Source organism: Heptranchias perlo, chromosome 17 (genome assembly GCF_035084215.1).
Source record: "Heptranchias perlo isolate sHepPer1 chromosome 17, sHepPer1.hap1, whole genome shotgun sequence".
NCBI lineage: Eukaryota > Metazoa > Chordata > Chondrichthyes > Hexanchiformes > Hexanchidae > Heptranchias > Heptranchias perlo.
In genome coordinates, this window is record NC_090341.1 from 56,489,631 (window position 1) to 56,516,724 (window position 27,094).

General features: G+C 49.2%; 1 protein-coding gene across 1 annotated transcript in view; it reads left to right on the plus strand.

Annotated features, from left to right (window-relative positions):
- The first annotated feature begins 12,574 nt into the window (after positions 1-12,574).
- The window catches only part of si:dkey-197j19.5 (uncharacterized), a 94,013-nt gene continuing 79,493 nt past the window's right edge, over positions 12,575-27,094 (plus strand). The window contains exons 1-2 of the mRNA XM_067998273.1: positions 12,575-13,010; positions 14,919-15,122. Coding sequence (XP_067854374.1) covers positions 12,684-13,010; positions 14,919-15,122 — 531 coding nt within the window. The 5' untranslated portion in view covers positions 12,575-12,683. The remainder of the gene's footprint in view (positions 13,011-14,918; positions 15,123-27,094) is intronic.

The following is a 27,094-nucleotide window of genomic DNA, read 5'->3' on the forward strand; positions in this document are numbered from 1 at the left end:
TCTTAATGCTAAAGGGATCAAGGGATATGGGGAAAAAGCGGGAACAGGGTACTGAGTTAGACGATCAGCCATGATCATTTTGAATGGCGGAGCAGGCCCGAAGGGCCGAATGGCCTACTCTTGCTCCTATTTTCCATGTTTCTATGTGATCGGTCCCAGTGAGTTTATCAGTCCCTATGATGGGTCCCAGTATATTTATCAATCCCTCTGTTTGGTCCCTGTGTAGTATATCCTTCCCTCTGATAGGTCCCAGTCTGTTTATCAATCGCTTTGATAGCTCCAAATGTGTTTCTCAATCTCTCTGATAGGTACCAGTGTGTTTATGAATCATTCTGATAGGTCCCAGTGAGATTATCACTCCTGATTGGTCCCAGTGTGTCTATGCCTTCCTCTGATAGGTCCCAGTTTGTTTTTCAAACTCTGAGCCAGGTTCCAGGGTTTTAACCATACACCTGAGAAGTCCCAGTGTGTTTATCAATCGCTCTGATAGGTTCCAGGGCTTTAACCATACATCTGGTGTGTTTATGAATCCCTCAGATAGATCCAAGTGTATTTATCCATCCCTCTGATAGGTCCCATTGAGTTTATCAATCTCTCTGATAGGTCCCAGTGTATTTATTAATGTCTCTGATGGATCCCTGAGTGTTCATAAATCCCTCTGACAGGTTTCAGTGTGTTGATCAATACCTCTGATAGATCCCAATGTGTCTATCCATGCCTCTAATAGGTCCCAGTCTATCAATCTCTCTGACAGGTCCCACTGTGTAGTTCAATCCCTCTCAGGTCCCAGTGTGTTTATCATTCCCTCTGATAGTTTCCAGAATGTTTATCAATCCCTCTGATAGGTCCCAATGTGTTCCTCAATACCTCTGAGAGGTCCCAGTTTGTTTATCCATTCCTCTGACCGGTCCTAGTGTGGTTATGCATCATTCTAATAGCTCACAGTGAAATTATCAATCCCTCTGATAGGTACAAGTGTGTTTACCAATCCGTCTGATAGGTCCCTGTGTTGTTTATCCATCACTTTGGAATGTCCCAATGTGTTTATCATTCCCTATGATATTTCCCAGTGCATTTATCAAGCTCTCTGGCAGGTCCCAGTGTTTTTAACCATCCATCTGATAGATCCAAGTGTGTTTATCAATCGCTCTGATAAGCCCCCATTGCGGTTATCAATCCTTCTGATTGGTCCCAGTTTGTTTATCCATTCCTCTGATATATCCCAATACATTTATCAAACTCTCTGATAGATTCCAGGGTTCATCTGGAGGAAAGCTGTAGACTGCAGGAAGATATCAATGGACTGGTCAGGTGTGCAGAAAAGTGGCAAATGGAATTCAATCCAGAGAAGTGTGAGGTAATGCATTTAGGGAGGGCAAACAAGGCAAGGGAATACACAATAAATGGGAGGATACTGAGAGGTGTAGAGGAACCTTGGAGTGCATGTCCACAGATCCCTGAAGGTAGCAGGACAGGCAGACAATAGAATCATAGATTCATAGAATGGTTACAGCACGGAAGGAGGCCATTCAGCCCATTGAGTCTGTGCAGACTCTCTGCGAGACCAATCCAGCTAGTCCCACTCCCCCATCCTTTCCCTGTAGCTCAGCACATTTTTTCCAATTTGCTTATGAAAGCCATGATTGAATCTGCCTCTAACATCCGCTCAGGCAGTGCATTCCAGATCTTAACCACTCGCTGTGTAAAAAAGTTTATCCTCATGTCGCCTTTGGTTCTTTTGCCAATCACCTTAAATGTATGTTCTCTTGACCCTTTCGCCAATGGGAACAGTTTCTCTCTATCTACTCTGTCTAGACCCCAGCTTCTCCAGTGTATCCACGTAACTGAAGTCCTTCATCCCTGAAACAATTTTAGTAAATCCTTCCTAAAGTGCCCAGAATTGGACACAATATTCCAGCTGTGGTCGAACCAATGTTTTATAAAGGTTCATCATGACTTCCTTGCTTTTGTACTCTATGCCTCTGTTGTGGGAAAAATCACCACTCGGAGTCAGACTTAAAGATTCAACATGCAGTTTATTGGACAAAGCTTTGGGAGAACAGCTGGACACTCCGCAGTGTACGCAGTCACCTTTCTCAACTTTAAAATGGTTGTCATGCTTTTTTATACCTTTGAAATACAGATTTTCAGTAGCTTTTACATCATTAATCTTGATTACACACATTAACCAATTAAGCCCGCATGGCAACAACGGACTCCTTACACATTAACCAATTAAGTTCGCATAGCAACAACGGACTGCTTACACATTAACCAATTAAGTTCGAACAACTGTTATCGCCTTAAGACAGTATGCCTTTGTTTCACGCAGTCTGGTTCTATAGTTTTATCAGTTCGTTGTGAAATGTCTTTTGTATTCCCAGACTGTAAGCCAGTTTTGGAATGTACAAACTCAGCGCTTCTAACTGTCTTTCCCACAGTCACAGAATCCATTTTGTTTAGTAGAGTCCATTTTGTTAGTAGTCAAGCGTTATATTTAAACTTTTAATTAGGGTTAGTCTAATCTACACAAAGCGCATTTCGGTGTGGTTTCAGGGTAAAGACCACCGCCATGTACCCAATAGTCACTTCATCGTTGCCTTTAACCCAACAGCCCAAATTTTACGCTAACACCTCTATTTGTAAAACCCAGGAGCCAATATGCTTTTTTAACTGCTTACTCAACCTGCCCTGCCACTTTCAATGATTTGTGCACATATACCCCCAGATCTCTCTGTTCCTGTACCCCTTTTAGAACGGTGCCCTCTAGTTTATATTGCCTCTCCTCGTTCTTCCTACCAAAATGTATTAGTTCGCATTTTTCTGCATTGAATTTCATCTGCCACGTGTCCACCGTTCCACCAGCCTGTCTATATCCTCTTGATGTCTATCAATATCCTCCTCACTGTTCACTACACTTCCAAGTTCTGTGTCATCCGAAAATTTGGAAATTGTGCCCTGTACACCCAAGTCCAAAACATTAATATAAATCAAGAAAAGCAATGGTCCCAGTACCGACCCCTGGGGAACCCCACTGTACACCTCCCTCCAATCCGAAAAACAACCATTCACCACTACTCTCTGCTTCCTGTTACTTAGCCAATTCTGTATCCAGCCTGCTACTGCCCCCTTTATTCCATGGGCTTCAATCTTGAGGACAAGCCTATTATGTGGCACTTCATCAAATGCCTTTTGCAAGTCCATATACACCACATCAACCACATTGCACTCATCGACCCTCTCTGTTACCTCATCAAAAAACTCTATCAAGTTAGTTAAACACGACTTGCCATTAACAAATCCGTGCTGGCTTTCCCTAATGAATCCACACTTGTCTAGCTGACTGCTAATTCTGTCCCAGATTATTGATTCCCCAACACCAAGGTTAAACTGACTGGCCTGTAGTTGCTGGGTTTATCCTTACACCCTTTTTTGAACAAGGGTGTAACATTTGCAATTCTCCAGTCCTCTGGCACCACCCCCATATCTGAGGATGATTGGATGATTATGGCCAGTACCTCTGCAATTTTCACGCTTACTTCCCTCAGCAACCTATGATCATCCCATCTGGACTGGATGACTTACCTACTTTAAGTACAGCCAGCTTTTCTGGTCCCTCTTTATCAATTTTTAGCCTATCCAGTATCTGAACCACATCTTCATTTACTGAGGCTCTGGCAGCATCTTCTTCCTTGGTAAAGACAGATGCAAAGTACTCATTTAGTACCTTCTGTCTCCATGAGTGGATTTCCTTTTTGGTCCCTGATTGGCCCCTCCCCTCCTCTTACTATCTGTTTTCTGTTTACAGGCCTATAGAAGACTTTTGGATTCCCTTTTATGTTGGCCACCAGTCTATTCTCAGACTCTCTCTTTGCCCCTCTTATTTCCTTTTTCACTTCCCCTCTGAACTTTCTATATTCAGCTTGGTTCTCACTTGTATTATCAACCTGACATCTGTCATGAGCCCCTTTTTTCTGCTTCATCTTACTCTCTATCTCTTTTGTCATCCAGGGAGCTCTGGCTTTAGTTGCCCTACCTTTCTCCCTTGTGGGAATGTACCTAGACTGTACCCGAACCATCTCCTCCTTGAAGGCCGCCCATTGTTCAATTACAGTTTTGCCTGCCGGTTCCAACCAGATCTGTTCTCATCCCATTGAAATTGGCCCTCCTCCAATTGAATATTTTTACTTTAGGGTGGTCCATGTCCTTTTCCATAGCTATTCTAAACCTTATGATACTATGATCGCTGTTCCCTAAATGTTCCCCCACTGACACTTGCTCCACTTGGCCCACCTCATTCCCCAGATCCAAGTCCAGCAATGCCTCCTTCCTCGTTGGGCCAGAAACGTAACAGTCAAGAAAGTTCTCCTCCTCTTTGGCCCTTATATTCTCACTATCCCAGTCTATATTAGGATAGTTGAAGTCTCCCGTTTCACTCTATGGCTTTTGCACCTCTCTGTAATTTCTCTGCAAATTTGCTCCTCTATCTCCTTCCCACTAATTGGTGGCCTATAGAATACCCACAGTAGTGTAATGGCACCTCTATTGTTTCTTAACTCTAACCAAATAGATTCTGTCCTTGACCCCTCCAGGACATCCTTTCTCTCCAGCACTGCAATATTCTCCTTAATCGATACTGCCACCACCCCACCCCCCCCCACTTCCTTTCTTCCCTATCTTTCCTGAACACCTTGTATCCAGGAATATTTAGTACCCAATCCTGCCCTTTTTTGAGCCAGGTCTCTGTTATCGCCATGACATCGTATTCCCATGTGGCTATTTGCGCCTGCAGCTCACCAACCTTATTTAACACGCTTTGTGCATTTACACATATGCACTGCAAACCTATCTTAGACCCTCTTGTACTCTCTCTCAGTCTGATCCCACCTAATACCCTACTATTTCTTACTCTAGTGCTATCTTTCTCTCTCAATCCTTTGTGCACCTGGTTTCTCCTTCCCAATGCTACATCCTGGTGCCCATCCCCCTGCCAAATTAGTTTAAACGCCCTCCCCCCAACAGCACGAGCAAACCTCCCCGCGAGGACATTGGTCCCAGCTCCGTTGAGGTGCAACCCATCCGGTCTGTACAGGTCCCACCTCCCCCAGAACTGGTCCCAATGTCCCAGGAATCTAAAGCCCTCCCTCCTGCACCATCTCTACAACCACGCATTCATCTGCTCTATCCTCCTATTTCTATACTCGCTAGAGCGTGGCACCGGGAGTAATCCGGAGATTACTACCTTTCAGGTCCTGATTCTTAATCTCTTTCCTAACTCCTTAAAATCTGCCTGCAGGACCTCATCCCTCTTTCCACCTATGTCGTTGATACCGATATGGAACTCAGCCTCAAGCTGTTCACCCTTCCCGTCCAGAATGTTCTGCGGCTGCTCAGTAACATCCTTGACCCTGGCACCAGGAAGGCAACATACCATCCTGGAATCACATCTGCGGCCACAGAAACGCCTGTCTGCTCCCCTAACTATAGAATCCCCTATCACTATCGCTCTCCTGACCTTTCTCCTCCCGCTCTGTACAGATGAGCTACCCGTGCTGCCGTGGACTTGGCTCTGGCTGCGCTCCCCAGAGGAACCCTCTCCCCCACCAGTATTCAGAATACCGGTTAGAGAGCGAGATGCCCTCATGGGACTCCTGCACTACCTGCCTGGTCCTCCTTGTCTGTTTGGCGGTCATCCAGTCCCTCTCTGCCTGCACTCTCTTAAGCTGTGGGATGACCACTTCCTGAAACGTGCTATCCACGAAACACTCAGCCTCGTGGATGCTCTGCAGTGACACCAGCTGCTGCTCAAGCTCTGAAATCCGGAGCTGGAGCTCCTCGAGCTGACAACACTTCCTCCACCTGTGGTCGTCCAGGACACAGGGAGCACCCTGGAGTTCCCACATGGCACAGGATGTGCATTTCACGGGTGTGAGGTGCCCTGCCATGCCTCAATTTATTATATTATTAACTAAACTTAACTGAATATAAACTAAAAACTTAAAAAAAACACTCACCAGCTACTCACCAATCAGCTCCTTCCCTTGTGCTGAAGTCACTTTAGGTTTTTATCCTGTGTCCCTGATGCTCGCGCTCTCCGGCTCCCTCTCCTCCTCTCCTCCACCTCATCTGCTCTCGCGCTCTCCGGCTCCCTCTCCTCCTCTCCTCCACCTCATCTGCTCTCGGGCCTCCGGCTCCCTCTCCTCCTCTCCTCCACCTCATCTGCTCTCGCGCTCTCCGGCTCCCTCTCCTCCTCTCCTCCACCTCATCTGCTCTCGCGCTCTCCGGCTCCCTCTCCTCCACCTCATCTGCTCTCGGGCCTCCGGCTCCCTCTCCTCCTCTCCTCCACCTCATCTGCTCTCGCGCTCTCCGGCTCCCTCTCCTCCTCTCCTCCACCTCATCTGCTCTCGGGCCTCCGGCTCCCTCTCCTCCTCTCCTCCACCTCATCTGCTCTCAGGCCTCCGGCTCCCTCTCCTCCTCTCCTCCACCTCATCTGCTCTCGGGCCTCCGGCTCCCTCTCCTCCTCTCCTCCACCTCATCTGCTCTCGGGCCTCCGGCTCCCTCTCCTCCTCTCCTCCACCTCATCTGCTCTCGGGCCTCCGGCTCCCTCTCCTCCTCTCCTCCACCTCATCTGCTCTCGGGCCTCCGGCTCCCTCTCCTCCTCTCCTCCACCTCATCTGCTCTCGGGCCTCCGGCTCCCTCTCCTCCTCTCCTCCACCTCATCTGCTCTCGCACTCTCGGGCTCCCTCTCCTCCTCTCCTCAACCTCATCTGCTCTCGCGCTCTCCGGCTCCCTCTCCTCCTCTCCTCCACCTCATCTGCTCTTGCGCTCTCGGGCTCCCTCTCCTCCACCTCATCTGCTCTCGCGCTGTCCGGCTCCCTCTCCTCCTCTCCTCCACCTCATCTGCTCTCGGGCCTCCGGCTCCCTCTCCTCCACCTCATCTGCTCTCGCGCTCTCCGGCTCCCTCTCCTCCTCTCCTCCACCTCATCTGCTCTCGGGCCTCCAGCTCCCTCTCCTCCTCTCCTCCACCTCATCTGCTCTCAGGCCTCCTGCTCCCTCTCCTCCACCTCATCTGCTCTCGGGCCTCCAACTCCCTCTCCTCCTCTCCTTCGCCTCAGCTGCTCTCAGGCCTCCGGCTCCCTCTCCTCCACCTCATCTGCTCTCAGGCCTCCGGCTCCCTCTCCTCCTCTCCTCCACCTCAGCTGCTCTCGGGCCTCCAACTCCCTCTCCTCCTCTCCTCCACCTCAGCTGCTCTCGGGCCTCCAACTCCCTCTCCTCCTCTCCTTCGCCTCAGCTGCTCTCAGGCCTCCGGCTCCCTCTCCTCCTCTCCTCCACCTCAGCTGCTCTCGGGCCTCCAACTCCCTCTCCTCCTCTCCTCCACCTCAGCTGCTCTCGGGCCTCCAACTCCCTCTCCTCCTCTCCTCCACCTCAGCTGCTCTCGGGCCTCCAACTCCCTCTCCTCCTCTCCTTCGCCTCAGCTGCTCTCGGGCCTCCGGCTCCCTCTCCTTCTCTCTGCCGCCTCAGCTGCTCTCGGGCCTACGGCTCCCTCTCCTCCACCTCCCTTTCCTCCACCTCAGCTGATCTCGGGCCTCCAACTCCCTCTCCTCCACTCCGCCTCCTCAGCTGCTCTCGTGCTCTCCGGCTCCCTCTCCTCCGCTCTGCCGCCTTAGCTACTCTCGGGCCTCCGGTTCCCTCTCTTCTGCTCTGCTGCCTCAGCTGCTCTCTGGCCCCCGCCTTTTTATGGGCCGCTCCCTCTCCTCTGCTCTGCTGCCCCAGCTGTTCTCGGGCATCCAACTCCCGCCTTTTTATGGGACACTCTCTCTCCTCTCCTCTCCTCTGCCACCTCAGCTGAACATAAGAAAATAAGAACATAAGAAATAGGAGCAGGATTATGGCCCCTCGAGCCTGCTCCGCCATTCAATAAGATCATGACTGATCATCGACCTCAACTCCACTTTCCCCATATCCATTGATTCCACTAGAATCCAAAAATCTATCTATCTCAGTCTTGAATATACTCAACAACTGAGCATCCACAGCCCTCTGGGGTAGAGAATTCCAAAGATTCACAACCCTTTGAGTGAAGAAATTTTTCCTCATCTCAGTCTTAAATGGCCGACCCCTTATCCTGAGACTGTGCCCCCTCGTTCTAGACTCTCCAGCGAGGGGAAACAACCTCTCAGCATCTACCCTGTCAAGCCCCCTCAGAATCTTATATGTTTCAATGAGATCACCTCTCATTCTTCTAAACTCCAGAGAATATGGGCCCATTCCACTCAATCTCTCCTCACAGGACAACCATCTCATCCCAGAAATCAACTTAGTGAACCTTCGTTGCACCGCCTCTAAGGCAAGTATATCCTTCCTAGATAAGGAGACCAAAACTGTACACAGTACTCCAGGTGAGGTCTCACCAAAGCCCTGTACTATTGTAGCAAGGCTTCCTTATTCTCATACTCCAACCCCCTTGCAATAAAGGCCAACATGCCATTTGCCTTACTAATTGCTTGCTGTAACTGCATGCTAACTTTTTGTGTTTCTTGTATGAGGACACCCAAATCTCTCTGAGGACTCTCTAATTTCTCACCATTTAAAAAATACTCTGTTTTTCTATTCTTCCTACCCTAAGTGAGTAACCTCACATTTCCCTACATTATACATTATGGACTGAGCTGTCCCCTGTCTCATGGGACTGAGGTGGTCCTCCACTCATGGGACTGAGGTGGTCCTCCACTCATGGGACTGAGGTGGTCCTCCACTCATGGGACTGAGGTGGTCCTCCACTCATGGGACTGAGGTGGTCCTCCACTCATGGGACTGAGGTGTTAAAGGAAGGTCGTGTCTGACTAACTTGGTTGAATTTTTTGAGGAGGTAACAAGGAGGGTGGATGAGGGTAGCACGTTTGATGTAGTCTACATAGATTTTAGCAAGGCTCTTGACAAGGTCCCACATGGCAGTCTGGTCAAAAAAGTAAAAGCCTATGGGATCCAAGGGAAAGTGGCAAGTTGGATCCAAAATTGGCTCTGTGGCAGGAAGCAAAGGGTAATGGTCGACGGGTGTTTTTGTGACTGGAAGGCTGTTTCCAGTGGGGTTCTGCAGGGCTCAGTACTAGATCCCTTGCTTTTTGTGGTACATATCAATGATTTAGATTTAGATATAGGGGGCATGATTAAGAAGTTTGCAGATGATACAAAAATTGGCTGTGTGGTTTATAGTGAGGAGGAAAGCTGTAGACTGCAGGAAGATATCAGTGGACTGGTCAGGTGGGCAGAAAAGTGGCAAATGGAATTCAATCCTGAGAAGTGTGAGGTAATGCCTTTAGGGAAGGCAAACAAGGCCAGGGAATACACAATAAATGGGAGGATATGGAGATGTGCAGAGGAACAGACAGACCTTGGAGTGCATGTCCACAGATCCCTGAAGGTAGCAGGACAGGTAGATAAGGTGGTTAAGAGGGCATAGGGGATACTTTCCTTTATTAGCCAAGGCATAAAATATAAGAGCAGGGAGGTTATGCTAGAATTGTATAAAACACTAGTTCGGCCACAGCTTGAGTACTGTGTACAGTTCTGGTCACCACATTACAGGAAAGATGTGATTCAACTAGGGAGGGTACAGAGGAGATTTCCGAGGATGTTGCCAGGACTGGAGAATTTTAGCTATGAGGAAAGATTGGATAGGCTGGGGTTGTTTTCTTTGGAACAGAGGAGGCTGAGGGGAGGTTTAATTGAGGTGTATAAAATTATGAGGGGCCTAGATAGAGTGGACAGGAAGGACTTATTTCCCTTAACAGAGGGATCAAAGGTACAAGGATTAGAGGGGAACTGAGGAAAAAAAATTCACTTGGAGGGTGGTGAAGTCTGGAACTCACTGCCTGGAAGAGTGGTAAAGGCAGAAACCCTCATCATATTTAAAAGGTGCTTGAAGATGCACTTGAAATTCCATAACCTACAAGGCTAAGGATCAAGGGCTGGAAAGTGGGATTAGGATGGAATGATCATTTTTGGCTGGCACAGACATAATAGGCTGAATGACCTCCTTCTGTGCCGTAAATTTCTATGATTGATGTGTCCTCCTCTCATGGGATTGATGTGGTCCTCCTCTCATGGGACTGATGTGGTCCTCCTCTCATAGGATTGATGTGGTACTCCTCTCATGGGACTGATGTGGTACTCCTCTCATGGGACTGATGTGGTCCTCCTCTCATGGGACTGATGTGGTCCTCCTCTCATGGGACTGATGTGGTCCTCCTCTCATAGGATTGATGTGGTCCTCCTCTCATGGGACTGATGTGGTCCTCCTCTCATGGGACTGATGTGGTACTCCTCTCATGGGACTGATGTGGTCCTCCTCTCATGGGACTGATGTGGTCCTCCTCTCATAGGATTGATGTGGTCCTCCTCTCATGGGACTGATGTGGTCCTCCTCTCATGGGACTGATGTGGTACTCCTCTCATGGGACTGATGTGGTCCTCCTCTCATAGGATTGATGTGGTACTCCTCTCATGGGACTGATGTGGTCCTCCTCTCATAGGATTGATGTGGTACTCCTCTCATGGGACTGATGTGGTCCTCCTCTCATAGGATTGATGTGGTACTCCTCTCATGGGACTGATGTGGTCCTCCTCTCATGGGAATGATGTGGTCCTCCTCTCATGGGACTGATGTGGTACTCCTCTCATGGGACTGATGTGGTCCTCCTCTCATAGGATTGATGTGGTACTCCTCTCATGGGACTGATGTGGTCCTCCTCTCATGGGACTGATGTGGACCTCCTCTCATGGGACTGATGTGGTCCTCCTCTCATAGGATTGATGTGGTACTCCTCTCATGGGATTGATGTGGTCCTCCTCTCATGGGACTGATGTGGTCCTCCTCTCATGGGACTGATGTGGTCCTCCTCTCATGGGATTGATGTGGTACTCCTCTCATGGGACTGATGTGGTCCTCCTCTCATGGGACTGATGTGATACTCCTCTCATGGGACTGATGTGGTCCTCCTCTCATGGGATTGATGTGGTACTCCTCTCATGGGACTGATGTGGTACTCCTCTCATGGGACTGATGTGTCCTCCTCTCATGGGACTGATGTGGTCCTCCTCTCATGGGACTGATGTGGTACTCCTCTCATGGGACTGATGTGGTACTCCTCTCATGGGATTGATGTGGTCCTCCTCTCATGGGACTGATGTGTCCTCCTCTCATAGGATTGATGTGGTCCTCCTCTCATGGGACTGATGTGGTCCTCCTCTCATGGGACTGATGTGGTACTCCTCTCATGGGACTGATGTGTCCTCCTCTCATAGGATTGATGTGGTACTCCTCTCATGGGATTGATGTGGTCCTCCTCTCATGGGACTGATGTGATACTCCTCTCATGGGACTGATGTGGTCCTCCTCTCATGGGACTGATGTGGTCCTCCTCTCATGGGACTGATGTGGTACTCCTCTCATGGGATTGATGTGGTCCTCCTCTCATGGGACTGATGTGTCCTCCTCTCATGGGACTGATGTGGTCCTCCTCTCATGGGATTGATGTGATACTCCTCTCATGGGACTGATGTGTCCTCCTCTCATGGGATTGATGTGGTCCTCCTCTCATGGGACTGATGTGTCCTCCTCTCATGGGATTGATGTGGTCCTCCTCTCATGGGATTGATGTGGTCCTCCTCTCATGGGATTGATGTGGTCCTCCTCTCATGGGATTGATGTGGTCCTCCTCTCATGGGATTGATGTGGTCCTCCTCTCATGGGATTGATGTGTCCTCCTCTCATGGGACTGATGTGGTCCTCCTCTCATGGGACTGATGTGGTCCTCCTCTCATGGGAATGATGTGGTCCTCCTCTCATGGGACTGATGTGGTCCTCCTCTCATGGGACTGATGTGGTCCTCCTCTCATGGGACTGATGTGGTCCTCCTCTCATGGGACTGAGATGCCCTACCTTCCATGGTATGGATCCTCTCATTGTGCCGCAGCGGCCTCCTAACAATACCTCATGGTATTGCATCATATTCTTAAGCGAATGAGATGCCCTCCGCTCATGCGGATGAGCTGACCCTCCTCTGGTGGCAGTGAGAGCAGGTTCACTTCACTTCAATGATAGGAGGGCGCCCCAGTCCCGAGAGGAGAGTCTCCTCAGTCTCCCCCCGTGGCCCCTCGCCCAGTGTCGCCTCGCCGACGGGTTGATTGACGTGGACATTAACCAACCAGATTTCAGAAGGAACCCAGGCCGCTCCTGTCATCCAATGGGCACGGTGGGGCGGATCTTGATGCAGTGCCCGGTTGCCCCGGTAACCGGCTGAGGCCTGCAGCTCCGATCGCCAATCGCAATGGAGCAGCCGGAGAGGGAGCGTGTGGGCCCGGGGCCGGGGGATGGTGAGGGGGAGTGTGTGGGCCCGGGGGATGGGGATGGTGATGGGGATGGGGATGGGGATGGGGATGATGGGGATGGTGAGGGGGAGCGTGTGGGCCCGGGGCCGGGGGATGGGGATGGTGAGGGGGAGCGTGTGGGCCCGGGGGATGGTGAGGGGCCGGGGGATGGCGAGGGGCAGGGTGTGGGGCCGGGCCTGGGGCAGGGTGTGGGGCCGGGCCTGGGGCAGGGTGTGGGGCCGGGCCTGGGGCCGGGTGTGGGCTCCTGGTCCCGCCGCCGCAGCCGGGAATTGGTCCAAACCAAGTTCTTCCGAATGGCTTCGAAGATCTTCGGTCCCTCGAAGTGCCGAGTCAGAGTCATCACCGCGGCACCCGCTCCAGCCCGGCTCCGGCCCCGGCCCTGGCCCTGTCTTCACCCGGCCGAGGGCCAGCGGGCGGAGGTGGAGCCGGACGCGCCGGTCGGGTACGACCAGTGGTTGGCGCTGAGGAAGCGGCAGAGGGCCGATCTGGAGGCGGCGGCGGATCTCAAGAGTTGGATCAACAGCAAAATCTGGGCCACTGATCTGGAGCTCCGCGTCCTGGAGACCCTGGAGAGCCGGGAGCGGAGAGTCCGAACCCCGCCGGCAAAACCCGAGCCCGAGGTCAGCGGCCGCCTCCAGGGGCAAATCTCTCTGTTATAGAAAAAGCGCGACTGACCCCCGGAACCCCATCCCCAGACATCCCCCCCCCGGACCCCGGTCCTCGGATCCCCCCGGACCCCGGTCCTCGGATCCCCCCGGACCCCGGTCCTCGGATCCCCCCGGACCCCGATCCTCGGATCCCCCCGGACCCCGATCCTCGGATCCCCCCGGTCCTCGGATCCCCCCGGACCCCGATCCTCGGATCCCCCCGGACCCCGATCCTCGGATCCCCCCGGACCCCGATCCTCGGATCCCCCCGGTCCTCGGATCCCCCCGGACCCCGATCCTCGGATCCCCCCGGACCCTCGTCCTCAGATCCCCGATCCTCTTCCCCCCCCCCCAGAGTCCATTCCTCTTCCCCCCCCCCCCCGAGCCCTGTCCCCAGATTTCCCCCCCCCCTGTCCCCAGATTTCCCCCCCCCCCGTCCCCAGATTTCCCCCCCCCCGTCCCCAGATTTCCCCCCCCCCTGTCCCCAGATTTCCCCCCCCCCTGTCCCCAGATTTCCCCCCCCCCCTGTCCCCAGATTTCCCCCCCCCCCGTCCCCAGATTTCCCCCCCCCCCTGTCCCCAGATTTCCCCCCCCCCTGTCCCCAGATTTCCCCCCCCCCCTGTCCCCAGATTTCCCCCCCCCTGTCCCCAGATTTCCCCCCCCCGTCCCCAGATTTCCCCCCCCCTGCCCCCAGATTTCCCCCCCCCTGTCCCCAGATTTCCCCCGTCCCCAGATTTCCCCCCCCGTCCCCAGATTTCCCCCCCCCCCCGTCCCCAGATTTCCCCCCCCTCTGTCCCCAGATTCCCCCCCCCCCTGTCCCCAGATTTCCCCCCCCCGTCCCCAGATTTCCCCCCCCCCCTGTCCCCAGATTTCCCCCCCCCTGTCCCCAGATTTCCCCCCCCCTGTCCCCAGATTTCCCCCCCCCCCTGTCCCCAGATTTCCCCCCCCCCCCTGTCCCCAGATTCCCCCCCCCCTGTCCCCAGATTTCCCCCCCCCCCTGTCCCCAGATTTCCCCCCCCCTGTCCCCAGATTTCCCCCCCCCCTGTCCCCAGATTTCCCCTGTCCCCAGATTTCCCCCCCCCCCTCCCCAGATTTCCCCCCCCCCTCCCCAGATTTCCCCCCCCCCCTGTCCCCAGATTTCCCCCCCCCCCTGTCCCCAGATTTCCCCCCCCCCCTGTCCCCAGATTTCCCCCCCTGTCCTCAGACACAACCCCGGCTGGACCCTGTCTGCAGAACCCAGGACCTACCCATCCATCCCCGGATCCCCAGATATCCATTCCCGGATTTGCGCCCCCCTGTCTCCAGACCCCCCCTGTCCCATGGTTCATACTGGCAGCACATCTGCATCATTGCTTTGTTAAATAACGGAGACTGCAAAAAATGTACACACTGCCGTTTGTGAGGGATTGAACTGTGCAGGCAGGCCAGCATCACTGCTTCATCGTGATGTGGAGGATATAGCTTTTGATGGCAAGTAGATGGGGGTGACCCACATCTGTCCAGCGTGACCACTGCAAGACACTGCTCCTGCCCTAACGAAGGCTACAGTATAGCATATTGGGGCTCCGTAAAGGTCGGGTAATGAGTAATCGTTGAACGGCAATTCAAAAAATCTGTACCGGCAGCTTAACGAAAAGCTCAACTGATGGCTTAGTGGGTAAAGAAATCACTAACGCCAGGTGTGAGCCAGCCATACCGACCAGATATAGTCCACTGCTGATCCCAATCAAACAGCAGTTGGGCACCATGATTGGCTTTATAGAGAGGGGGAAACATCAGCGAGGGTTCCTTCCCCTGATGAGCGAAGTGATTTAAAAGTAATGATAATTAAGTAATTTTAGCGATTGAGTTGATAAAGTAATTTTGACACATGTATTGCAGGTAAGCACATCGCAGCAGCAAAAGACATCCAGCAAATTTTATGGCATCACTCCAAAGATTAATCTACCCTCCCTGGAGCCAATTAAGTTACTCCAAGAATATTTAGATAAAAAAAGGCTGCGATTTGTAGACTTCTTCCAAAGTAGCGACAGAGGAAAGAAAGGGAAACTCTCAAAAGATGACCTCATGGTGGTGTTTGAAAAGGTGAGCACAGTCACTCGAGGGTTTGGGATCAGTGAGAGGAGACGATACAGGGTCATGCCTCTGAATTTCCAATATGTGTTCCCAGTAGATAGGATTCCTCTCAGGGAGTGTATATATATTTGGTAATGCACAGTGTATTATTATACCAGTTACACACAATGTAACAAATGCCTTGTGTTGCTCACTGTTAAAATGGTAAGTCTTTTAGGTGTGTTTCTTGTAACCGGCTGAGAGTAGTTACAGTGCCACCTCTAAGAATAACACGAATCCTTGTAACAAAAAACAAAATTCTGCAGATGCTGGAAATCTGAAACAAAAAGAGTTGCGTTTTTGTTCCGAGTCCCTGTAATGTTTCTCGAGGTAACAGCACCATCGTGTATAGGAACTAAAACTAACAGGCAGTGATATCCATTGATTTAAATGGGTTAGCATTGTTACAGCATTACCACTTCGAGGACTTTATGTAGATAACTGTATATTTTGTCTACGATCTTATTTCCTGTGTCATAATGGAAAAATCCCCTGCAAACATTTTCTAACAGGGAAACACTTTATTGAGCTAGGAATTAAGGGCTTCCCAGTGGGAATCCCTCTTTATATGACCTATACATGAGAGCAAGAGAAACAGGAGGAGGCTATGAGGGAACCCAGATTAATCAGGCAGCACCAGAGAAGAGCCAGACCATCCTGGCACGTAGGTTCCAGAGTCTGTATAGGTCTGGAGTGGCCCTGCAGCATGCACCTAGCACCCTTTTGCAAATTGTGGTAGCATGTTGTGTGCTTCAAAACTTTGCAATCAGGGAAAGACATGGTAGAACTTTGCAGAGGATGCCTTATCAGGCTGATAACACTGCTGATGCTGTTCACACAGCTGATTAAGAACAGGAAGCAGACACAGTGACAACAGCTGCTGGACACTAGAGACAGACTTTGGCACTGTTATCAAAGATTTGTGTCCTCTCACTAACCCAATGCGAGCTGTCACATCCTAATCCTGAATCTCAACATCAGCTCAAAGACCCAGCAGTCCTTACATCAAATATTCCAGTGATTTATTACAACTATTTACAAAAACATCATTGGTTCTGTCACTGTGAATACTCCTTGTGACTATGTAATCTGTCCTGTGCTAACACTTCTTCTACATGCCACCTGAGGCCTGAGCTGCTGCAAACCCTAATGCAGCTCTTGGTATTGGAGGTGCCCCTTTTCTCAGGGCACTCAAGTACTGGGATGGACAGATTGATCCTTTGTCATGGGGTTCTTGGCAGCCCAGCCCTGCAAAGATGAAGACTTCTGCTTTTCTCTGTGGTGAGGGGACAGAACCTCTGAGGCACACTCACCAATTTCTCCACTGGTACTGGCAACAGGATTCTAGTTACCAGCAATCAGTGGGAGATTGAACCTCATGGAATCAATAAGATCTTTCAATCTCTCGGGGTGAGTCAACTGAATGTACTTTACTGTCTCTGAGATGTGAGATGCTCCCTGTATATTTGAAATCCAATTGACAATAACCTCTTCAGATGTCACATGGTGACAAGGGTCCAGTAAATCAGTGTCAGAGCAGTGGGAGGCATTCAAGGGGGAGATTCAAGGGGTTCAGAGTAAACATATTCCCACAAAGAAAAAGGGTGGGACTGCCAAATCTAGAGCCCCCTGGATGACAAGGAGCATACAGGGTAGGATAAGGCAAAAAAGGGGAAGCTTATGTCAGACACCAAGAGCTCAATACTGCGGAAAGCCTAGAGGAGTACAGAAAGTGCAGGGGTGAAATTAAAAAGGAAATTAGGAAAGCAAAGAGAGGGCATGAAAGAATACTGGCAAGTAAAATTAAGGAAAACCCAAAAATGTTTTATAAATACATAAAGAGCAAGAGGATAACTAAGGAAAGAGTAGGCCCAATAGAGACCAAAAAGGTAAACTATTTGTGGAGGTGGAAGATGTGGGGATGGGTTCTGAATGAATACTTTGCATCTGTCTTCACAAAAGAGGGGGACGATGCAGACATTGTATTTGAGGAGGAGTGTGAAATATTAATTGGGATAAACATAGTGAGAGAGGAAGCATTAAGGGGTTTAGCATCTTTGAAAGTAGATAAATCGCCAGGCCCAGATGAAATGTATCCCAGGCTGTTAAGAGAAGCAAGGGAGGGAATAGCGGAGGTTCTGATCATCATTTTCCGATCCTCTCTGGCTACAGGCGTAATGCGGAGGACTGGAGGACTGCTAACGTTGTACTGTTCTTTAAAAAGAGAGAAAGAGATTGGCCTATAATTACTCGGTCTATCAATCTAACCTCGGTGGTGGGCAAATTATTGGAATCAATTCTGAGGGACAGCATAAATCGTCATTTAGAAAGGCACGGATTAATCAAGGACAGTCAGCATGGATTTGTTAAGGGAAGGTCGTGTCTGACTAACTTGATTGAAAGTGGAATTAAGCTGGATAGCTCTCTTTTTTGCTGGCACGGACACGATGGGCCGAATGGCCTCCTTCTGTGCCGTAATTTTCTATGATTCTAGATGGTCCACAAGACCTGCAGTCCTTTATGCAGTGCCTCCACACTAGTCCTATCTCCAAGTGAGGAACACATCTTCCAGCCATTCTCCATTGAGGAAGTGAGGAGAGCATTGAGTTTCATGAAAGCAGGAAAAGCATGAGGTTTTTACAGGATTTCACCAAAAATGCTACTACACCTCAGAAAGATTTGTGTCCTCTCATCAACCTCTCAACGACCGTCAGTTTTATCTCCTGTGTCATCCAAGAGAGCAAGTTGCCTAAGATATGGCGGTAAGCTAGAGTGATGTCCATATCAAAACCAGGAAAGAACCACTACCTTCCAGCTAGTTATCATCCTATATCACTTCTGAGCTGTGCTTAGAAACTTCTAGAGCTGCTAATTCTGTGACCATTCAGGCACTCATTGCTGCCTCCTTGTGAGCAGCAATCCCAACTGCGCCATCCTCTACTCTCTCCAATCTTGCCGCCCAACATGCTGCTGGGGGCTAATTTTCCCAACTCCACCCCATTCCGCTCACCCCACTCACCAATGCCTTCTTGTACTCTGCCAGCGAATCAGCCCCTCTCCGTATTTCCCTCCAGATTGTCTGTTTAATCACAAATAAGGCGCTTCTACAAGCTTTGGATGATTGCACCAATGTCCTGGGTTTGACTGAAACTTGGCTTACGGGTGACCACGCCTTGCTCCTTGCTGAAGCCTGCCTGTTTGCTTATGCTTACCACCTACTGCCTGTGGCAGTGTGGCCCTTCCACCAAATCACACCTTTGTGTCTTCTCCCTACCCCTTTAGTACTTTCTCCTCATTCAAGCACCTCAGCTCATTCCACCTCCTCACCTCTCCTTTAAGATCCTCATTGTCTACCACCCCCTCCAAGCTCCACTTGCTATCTCAGTTTCTTACTGAGATATCCTCCCTCTCCTCCCTCAGCCTCTGCACTGAACGACGACTCATACTTGGTGATTTCAATCTCCATCTCAGTTCACCTTTCCCTCTCCTCTGAATTCATTACCCTCATGTCCTTCAGAAACCTTCCCCCTATATAAACTTCCCTACCCATATCACGGCCAACCCCTCAACCTTGCCATCTCACATGGCATCTCCACTCCCATTGTCTCAATCACAAACAAGGCCATTTCCAATCAGTCCCTTATATCCCTCACAAACCACATCCCTCTTCCTGCAGGGCTACGGACCAAATGCGGGAAAGTGGGATTAGGCTGGGTGGCTCGTTTCTCAGCTGGTGCGGACACGATGGGCCAAATGGCCTCCTTCTGTGCCGTAAATTTTCTATGATTCTATAATTCTTCCCTGTCTAACCCACTTCTTTCTGTGTCCATCCTGGAAAAAACTCTTTCCCCCAAGTCACTTACAACTGCATTTTCTAAATCCCACTGCCCCAGCCTTTGGCCTTTCATTCACCACAATACTTCTGCATCTATAATATGCTCAACCACTCCCTCCCATCTACCTTTGATACCCTTCTCCCCAGCAAAATCTTTATTCTCTCTCATCCCCTGGAATGGCCTCCATCTTTGCTCCCTCATGTCCAAGCGTGCAGACTTGAGTGTATCTGGTTTAGCCATTCGTCACCAGATCATTTAGGACCATATCCACCACCACCGGGCCTCACTCTTCTTTCCAAAGGTGCTCACTACTGCGTCATTTTGGAGAGCAAAGATAACGCCCAGCTTTTCTCCTGGACCAACCTTCTCCTTAAATCCCTCTCCCCTGCTCCCTTCACTCTCACCTTCAACGACAAGTGAAAGGAGCATGTGGACTTCTTTGTCACTAAGTTTGAGAACATCTGTTTAGCTGCCTCTGCTGCATCCTTCCTTCCCCTTGCCTTCCAAGCCAAATCACTCCCATACATTCCCTCAGTCCTAGCCTTGAACCAGCTTCTTCCTCTACTTTGTCTCCCCCTCTCCCTTTATCCCCTCTCCGAACTCAACTTGTCCATGAGACCCACTTCCTGCTCTTTTGACTCCATTTCCACTAAACTGCTGACCACCCAACTTCCCTTCCTGGCCCCCATGCCAGCTGATATTGCAACTGGTTCCCATCTATTCAGGTACTGTCGCCCTCTCAACACCTCCATCATCACATCCCCTCTTCAAAAACCCACTTTCAACTCCTCTGAACTTGCAAATTACCTCCCCATCTCCAACCTCCCTTTCCTCTTCAAAGTCCTTGAATATGTTGTCACCTCCTAAATCCATGCCCATCTTTCCCGCCACTCCTTTGCAATTAGGTTACTGTCCTAACCAAAGTCACAAATGACATCCTAAGTGACTGTGACCATGGGAATATGTCTAGACACATTCATTGTCTTTTCTGTTCAAATTGTATATCTTTTACTTCTTTTGAAACCCAAGCAGTAAGAGACAACCAACATGTAATTGAGTTGAAGATGGGCGGACATGTTAAATAATTACTTTGCATCAGTATTTACAGTACAGGAAGAGGATAACATGCTGGACACCCCAAGGAAACTAATTTTGAATCAGGGACAGAGACTCACCTTAATTAACGAAAGCAAATTAAAAATAATAAAGAAAATAATGGCACTAAAGAGTGACAAATCCCCAGGACCAGATGGTTGCCATCCCAAGGAAGTAGGTGAGAACATTCAGATGCCTTAACTATAATCTTCCAAAATTTATTTGGTTAGAGTTAAGAAACAATAGAGGTGCCATTATACTACTGGGTGTATTCTATAATATTCTGTAAATTCCCTGCAAATTTGCTCCTCTATATTCTTCTCACCAACTAGTGGGGAGGATATAGAGGAGCAAATTTGCAGGGAAATTACAGAGAGGTGCAAGAGCCATAGAGTAGTGATAATGGGGGGACTACAACTATCCTAATATAGACTGGGATAGTAATAGTGTAAAGGGCAAAGAGGGAGAGGAATTTTTGAAGTGTGTTCAGGAGAACTTTCTTGACCAGTACGTTTCCAGTCCAACGAGGAAGGAGGCATTGCTGGATCTGGTTCTGGGGAATGAGGTGGGCCAAATGGAGCAAGTGTCAGTGGGGGAACATTTAGGGAACAGTGATCATAGTGTCATGAGGTTTAGATTAGCTATGGAAAAAGACAAGGAGCAATCTAGAGTAAAAATACTCACTAGGAGGAGGGTCAAGTTCAGTGAGATGAGAGCAGATTTAGCCTGGGTAAATTGGAACCAAAGATTGGCAGGGAAAACTGTAATTGAACAATGGTGGCCTTTAAAGAGGAGATGGTTCAGGTACAGTCTAGGTATATTCCCACGAGGGCAACTAAAGCCAGAGCACCCTGAATGACGAAAGAGATGGAGAGTAAGATGAAGCAGAAAAAAGGGGCATATGACAGGTTGATAATACAAGTGAGAACCAGGCTGAATATAGAAAGTTCCGAGGGGAAGTGAAAAAAGAAATAAGAGAGAGTATGAGAATAGACTGGTGGCTAACATAAAAAGGAATCCAAAAGTCTTCTATAGGCATATAAATAGTAAACTGGTAGTAAGAGGAGGAGTGGGGCTATTTAGGGACCAAAATGGAGACTATGGGACTATGCATGGAGGCAGGGTGCATGGCTAAGGTATTAAATGAGTACTTTGCATCTGTCTTTACCAAGGAAGAAGATGCTGCCAAAGTCACAGTAAAGGAAGATATAGTTGAGATACTGGATGGGCTAAAAATTGATAAAGAGGAGTTATTAGAAAGGCTAGCTCTACTTAAAGTAGACAAGTCACCTGGTCCAGATGGGATGCATCCTAGGTTGCTGAGGGAAGTAAGAGTGGAAATTGCAGAGGTACTGGCCATAATCTTCCAGAGGAGCCAGAGGACTGGAGAATTGCAATGTTACACCCTTGTTCAAAAAAGGGTGTAAGGATAAACCCAGCAACTACAGGCCAGTCAGTTTAACCTCGGTGGTGGGGAAACTTTTAGAAATGATAATCCGGGACAGAATTAACAGTCACTTGGACAAGTGTGGATTAATTAAGGAAAGCCAGCACGGATTTCTTAAAGGCAAATCGTGTTTAACCAGCTTGATTGAGCTTTTTGATGCGTTAACAGAGAGGGTCGATGAGGGCAATGTGGTTGATGTGGTGAATATGGACTTTCAAAAGGCGTTTGATAAAGTGCCACATAATAGGCTTGTCATCAAAATTGAAGCCCATGGAATAAAGGGGGCAGTGCAGCATGGATACAGAATTGGCTAAGTGACAGGAAACAGAGTAGTGGTGAATGGTTGTTTTTCAGACTGGAGGGAGGTGTTCCCCAGGGGTGGTACCAGGACCACTGTTTTTCTTGATATATATTAATAACTTGGATTCGGGTGTAGAGGGCACAATTTCCAAATTTGCAGATAACACAAAATTTGGAAGTATAGTGAACATTGAGGAGGATAGTGTTTGACCTCAAGAGGATATAGACAGGCTGGTGGAATGGCGGACACATGGCAGATGAAATTTAACACAGAAAAGTGTGAAGTGATACATTTTGGTGGGAAGAATGAGGGGCGGCAATATAAACCACAGGGTAGAATTCTAAAAGGGGTGCAGGAATGGAGATCTGGGGGTATATATGTACAAATCTTTGAAGGTGGTAGGGCAGGTTGAGAAAGTGGTTTAAAAAAGCACACGGGATCCTGGGCTTTATAAATAGAGGCGTAGAGTACAAAAGCAAGGAAGTTATGATGAACCTTTATAAAACACTGGTTCGGCCACAACTGGAGTATTGTGTCCAATTCTGGAAACCCCCACTTTCAAAAGGATGTGAAGGACTTAGAGAGGGTGCGGAAGAGATTTACTAGATAAGAACCAAAAGTGACGTGAGGAAAAGCTTTTTTACACAGCGAGTGGTTATGATCTGGAATGCACTGCCCGAGGGGGTGGTGGAGGCAGATTCAATCATTGCCTTCAAAAGGGAACTGGATAAGTACTTGAAAGGAAAAAATTTGCAGGGCTACGGGAAAGGGCGGTAGAGTGGAACTAGCTGGATTGCTCTTGCATAGAGCCTGCGCGGACTTGATGGGCTGAATGGCCTCCTTCTGTGCTGTAACCTTTTTATGATTGTATATGAATGGTTCCAGGGATGAAGGACTTCAGTTACGTGGATAGGCTGGAGGAGAGAAGGTCGAGAAAGTCCAAGTCATTAGTATATATCAAAAAAAGCAGTGGTCTTAGTACCGACCCCTCGGGAACACCACTGTATAACTTCCTCCAGTCTGTAAAACAACCGTTCACCACTACTACTCTCTGTTTCCTGTCACTCAACCAATTCGTATCCATGCTGCCACTACCCTTTTATTCCATGGGCTTCAATTCTGCTGACAAGCCTATTATGTGGCACTTTATCAAATGCCTTTTGAAAGTCCATATACACAACATGAACCACATCGTCCCTCTCTGTTACCTCATCAAAAAAACTCAATCAAATTCGTTAAACATGATTTGCATTTAACACATTCGTGCTGGCTTTCCTTTATTAATCCACACTTGTCCAAATGACTATTAACTTTTTCCCAGATTATCGTTTCTAAAGGCTTCCCCACCACTGGGTTTAAACTGACTGGCCTGTAGTTGCTGGGTTTATCCTTACACCCTTTTTTGAACAAGGATGTAACATTTGCAATTCTCCAATCCCCTGGCACCACCCCCATATCTACGGATGTTTGGAAGATTATGGCCAGAGCCTCCGCAATTTCCACCCTTACTTCCCTCAGCAACCTAGGATGTGTCCCATCTGGACCAGGTGACTTACCTACTTGAAGTACAGCCAGCCTTTTTAGTACCTCCTCTTTATCAATTTTTAGCCCATCCAGTATCTCAACTATCTCCTCTTTTACTGTGACTTTGGCAGCATCTTCTTCTTTGTAAATACAGATGCAAAGTATTCATTTAGTACCTCAGCCATGCCCTCTGCCTCCATGCATAGATTGCTTTTTTGGTCCCTAATCTGCCGCACCCCTCCTCTTACTACCTGTTTACTATTTATATGCCTATAGAAGAATTTTGGATTCCCTTTTAGGCGCCAGTCTATTTTTATATTCTCTTTGCCCCTTTTATTTCCTTTTTCACTTCTATGTATTTTCTGTATTCAGCCTGGTTCTCACTTGAATTATCAACCTGCCATCTGTCAGATCCCCCCTTTTTCTGCTTCATCTTACTCTCTGTTTCTTTTGCCATCCAGGGAGTTCCGGCTTTGGTTGCCCTACCTTTCCCCCTTGTGTGAATGTACATAGGCTGTATCTGAACCATCTCTTTAAGGGCCGCCCAATGTTCAATTACAGTTTTGCCTGCCAATCTTTGATTCCAATTTATCCAGGCCAGATCTGTTCTCAACCCACTGAAATTGCCCTCCTCCAATTAATTATTTTTGAAATGGGAGCATAAAATAGTTAAGTGAATGGGCAAAACTGTGGCAAATGAATTTCAATGTAGGCAAGTGTAAGGGACTTTGCACTTTGGACCTACAAAGGGTCGATCAGAGTACTTTCTAAGTGATGAAAAGCTCGAAACAGTGGAGGTCCAAAGAGGCTTAGGGGTCCATGTACATAGATCATTAAAATGTCATGGACAGCTACAGAAAATAATCAAAAAGGCTAATGGAATGCTGGCCTTTCTATCTAGAGGGCTAGAATTCAAGGGGGTAGAAGTTATGCTACAGCTATACAAAGCCCTGGTTAGACCACACCTGGAGCACTGTGTTCAGTTCTGAGCACCATACCTTAGGAAGAATATATTGGTCTTGGAAGGATCTTCTAATTCTTCCAGTTCTGACGAAAGGTGCTCGACCTGAAACGTTTACTCTGTTCCTTTCTCCACAGATGCTGCCTGACTTGCTGAGCTTCTCCAGCATTTTCTGTTTTTACTCCAAGGATTAAATTACAAGGAGAGATTACACAAACTAGGGTTGTATTCCCTGGAATTTAGAAGATTAAGGGGTGATCTGATTGAAGTTTTCAAGATATTGAGGGGAACTGATAGGGTAGATAGAGAGAAACTATTTCTGCTGGTTGGGTCTAGGACTAGGGGACATAGCCTAAAAATTAGAGCCAGGACTTTCAGGAGTGAAGTTAGGAAACACTTCTACACACAAAGGGTGGTAGAAGTTTGGAACTCTCTTCTGCAAATGGCAATTGATGCTAGCTCAATTGTTAATTTTAAATCTGAGATTGATAGATTTTTGTTAACCAAAGGTATTAAGGGATATGGGGCTAAGGCGGGTATATGGAATTAGGTCACAGATCAGCCATGATCTCACTGAATGGTAGAACAGGCTTGAGAGGCCAAATGGCCTCCTCCTGTTCGTATGTCCCCTAGCTAGGACTGACCAGGGTCAGATCCTGCGCTGATTGGGCCTTTCAGCTATACAGTAATAGACAAACAGCGAGCAAGGTCGAGAGGGGAAGTGGGGGCGAGTTTGGAACACAGCAGCAGTTCAGGTTAAAGGGAATTAGGGGATCGCAGCCGTGGACTGTGACTAGAAGCAAGGGGAAGGGTTTGAGGCTTAAAGGGAGTTTGCAGGGCTGCGGTTAGGAAGTCCTGCCGCAGGACAGGGCCCTTTTTGGGCCGGAGGGCACAATTCAGTGAAAGCACAGAGTTGACAGTGAATTACTCAGATTGCCCACATCGCTCATCTCATTCATCTCTCGCCTCTCGTCTATCCCTCACCAGAACATAAGAAATAGGAGCAGGAGTAGGCCATATGGCCCCTTAAGCCTGCTCCGCCATTGAATAAGATCATGGCTGATCTTCGACCTCAACTCCACTTTCCCGCCCGATCCCCATAACCCTTGATTCTCTTAGAGTCCAAAAATCTTAGCGATCTCAGTCTTGATTATACTCAATAACTCAGCATCCACAGCCCTCCAGGGGTAGAGAATGCAAAGATTCACAACCCTCTGAAGAAATTCCTCTACATCTCAGTCCCAAATGTCCGACCCCTCATCCTGAGACTATGTCCCCTAGTTCTAGACTCTCCAGCCAGGGGAAACATCCTCTCAGCATCTACCTTGTCAAACCCTCTTAGAATCTTACATGTTTCAATGAGATCACGTCTCATTCTTCTAAACTCCGGAGAGTATGGGCTTCATTTTAGCACCCGCTATCGGGTGCGTTCCTGGTGGGGGGCTCCGAAAATCGGGGAATCCCGGAGTGGGTCCAGAGCCCGGTTCCAACCCGCCCACTTCCGGGTTCCCCACAGACGCGCCGGCGTGCGCGCAGCAGCCACCGCTGGTGGGAATCCCCGCAGGCAATTAAAGCCAGCGGGGTGCCACTTGATAATATTTATCTAGGTATTTCAGGTCATTAACAGACCCGATTAAAGGATTATGTGAGGAGGGGTGGGATTTTACAAACAACTGGACTGTTTCCCATACTGGGGAAACACTCCCAGTTGAAATGGATGTGTTGCAGCTGTCAGCCTGTGGCAGCTGCAAAGGTCCATTTGACAGGTTGGTGGGGGAGACCCTCACTCATTGCAGGAGGCCACTCTGTCACTTGGGACAAAGTTTGGCCTTCACCACCCTCCTCCTGACAAGAAAATTCACCAACTTGCACACTTACCCCAGGGTCCAGACACATGCACCTACCTTGTGGACCCCCTCAGATGCACATCTTGCGGATGGGGGCCGCCGTAGCTGCAGTCATGACCTCCTCGGATGGCGAACAGCATCACCAGCCTCGCCATCCACGCCGTCCACTTCTGACACGTGGAGCTCCACAACACGGTGCTGTGACACATCCACCTGCACAGCAGGAGGGAGGGCAACCGCAGAGAGAGATGCGTCGCAGAGGGCACTACCCTCGCCACGGGGTCCACAGACCGAGGCTCAGCTTCCTGGACCTCTCTGAGCAGCAGTGCACACGGAGGCTCAGAGTCACTCGACATGTAGTCGTGGACATCTGCAGCCTCCTTCATGTCGAGCTGCTCCCGGTTGGCCCGAGCACCATCTTCTTACCTGTCGCTGTCAAAGTCACCACTGCCCTCAACAACTTCTCCTCCGCATCCTTCCAGGGTGCCACCGGGGACATCGCCGACGTCTCCACAAAAGAGCCCTGCAAATACACCTACACCACTCTGCAGTGACACAATGGGTGTCATCAGTTGTGGGTCTTCATTGTGATCCTCAGGAAAGGGGCATTATTGCACAAACCAGACAACATTCGCAAAGACGTGGCAGTAGTGGTGCCAATATAATATGTAATGTGAGTAAAAACCATGACAAACCCTCAAACACCCTTGTGCATCCCCTTCATGCTCACGACACGTTTGCCTTACGCTGCCTACTGCACATATGTGATGCATGCCCTGTGGCTGCAGCATAGGTAGTGGCAGGTTGAGTGAGGCTGACTGTGAAAGAGATGCACGAGAGGGTGAGTATGAGATAGAGCCATGAGATTGTATGAGGATTGGGTTGAGTGGTAGTGGCGGGATGAGTACTGGCGAGGTGAGTAAGTGCAGGA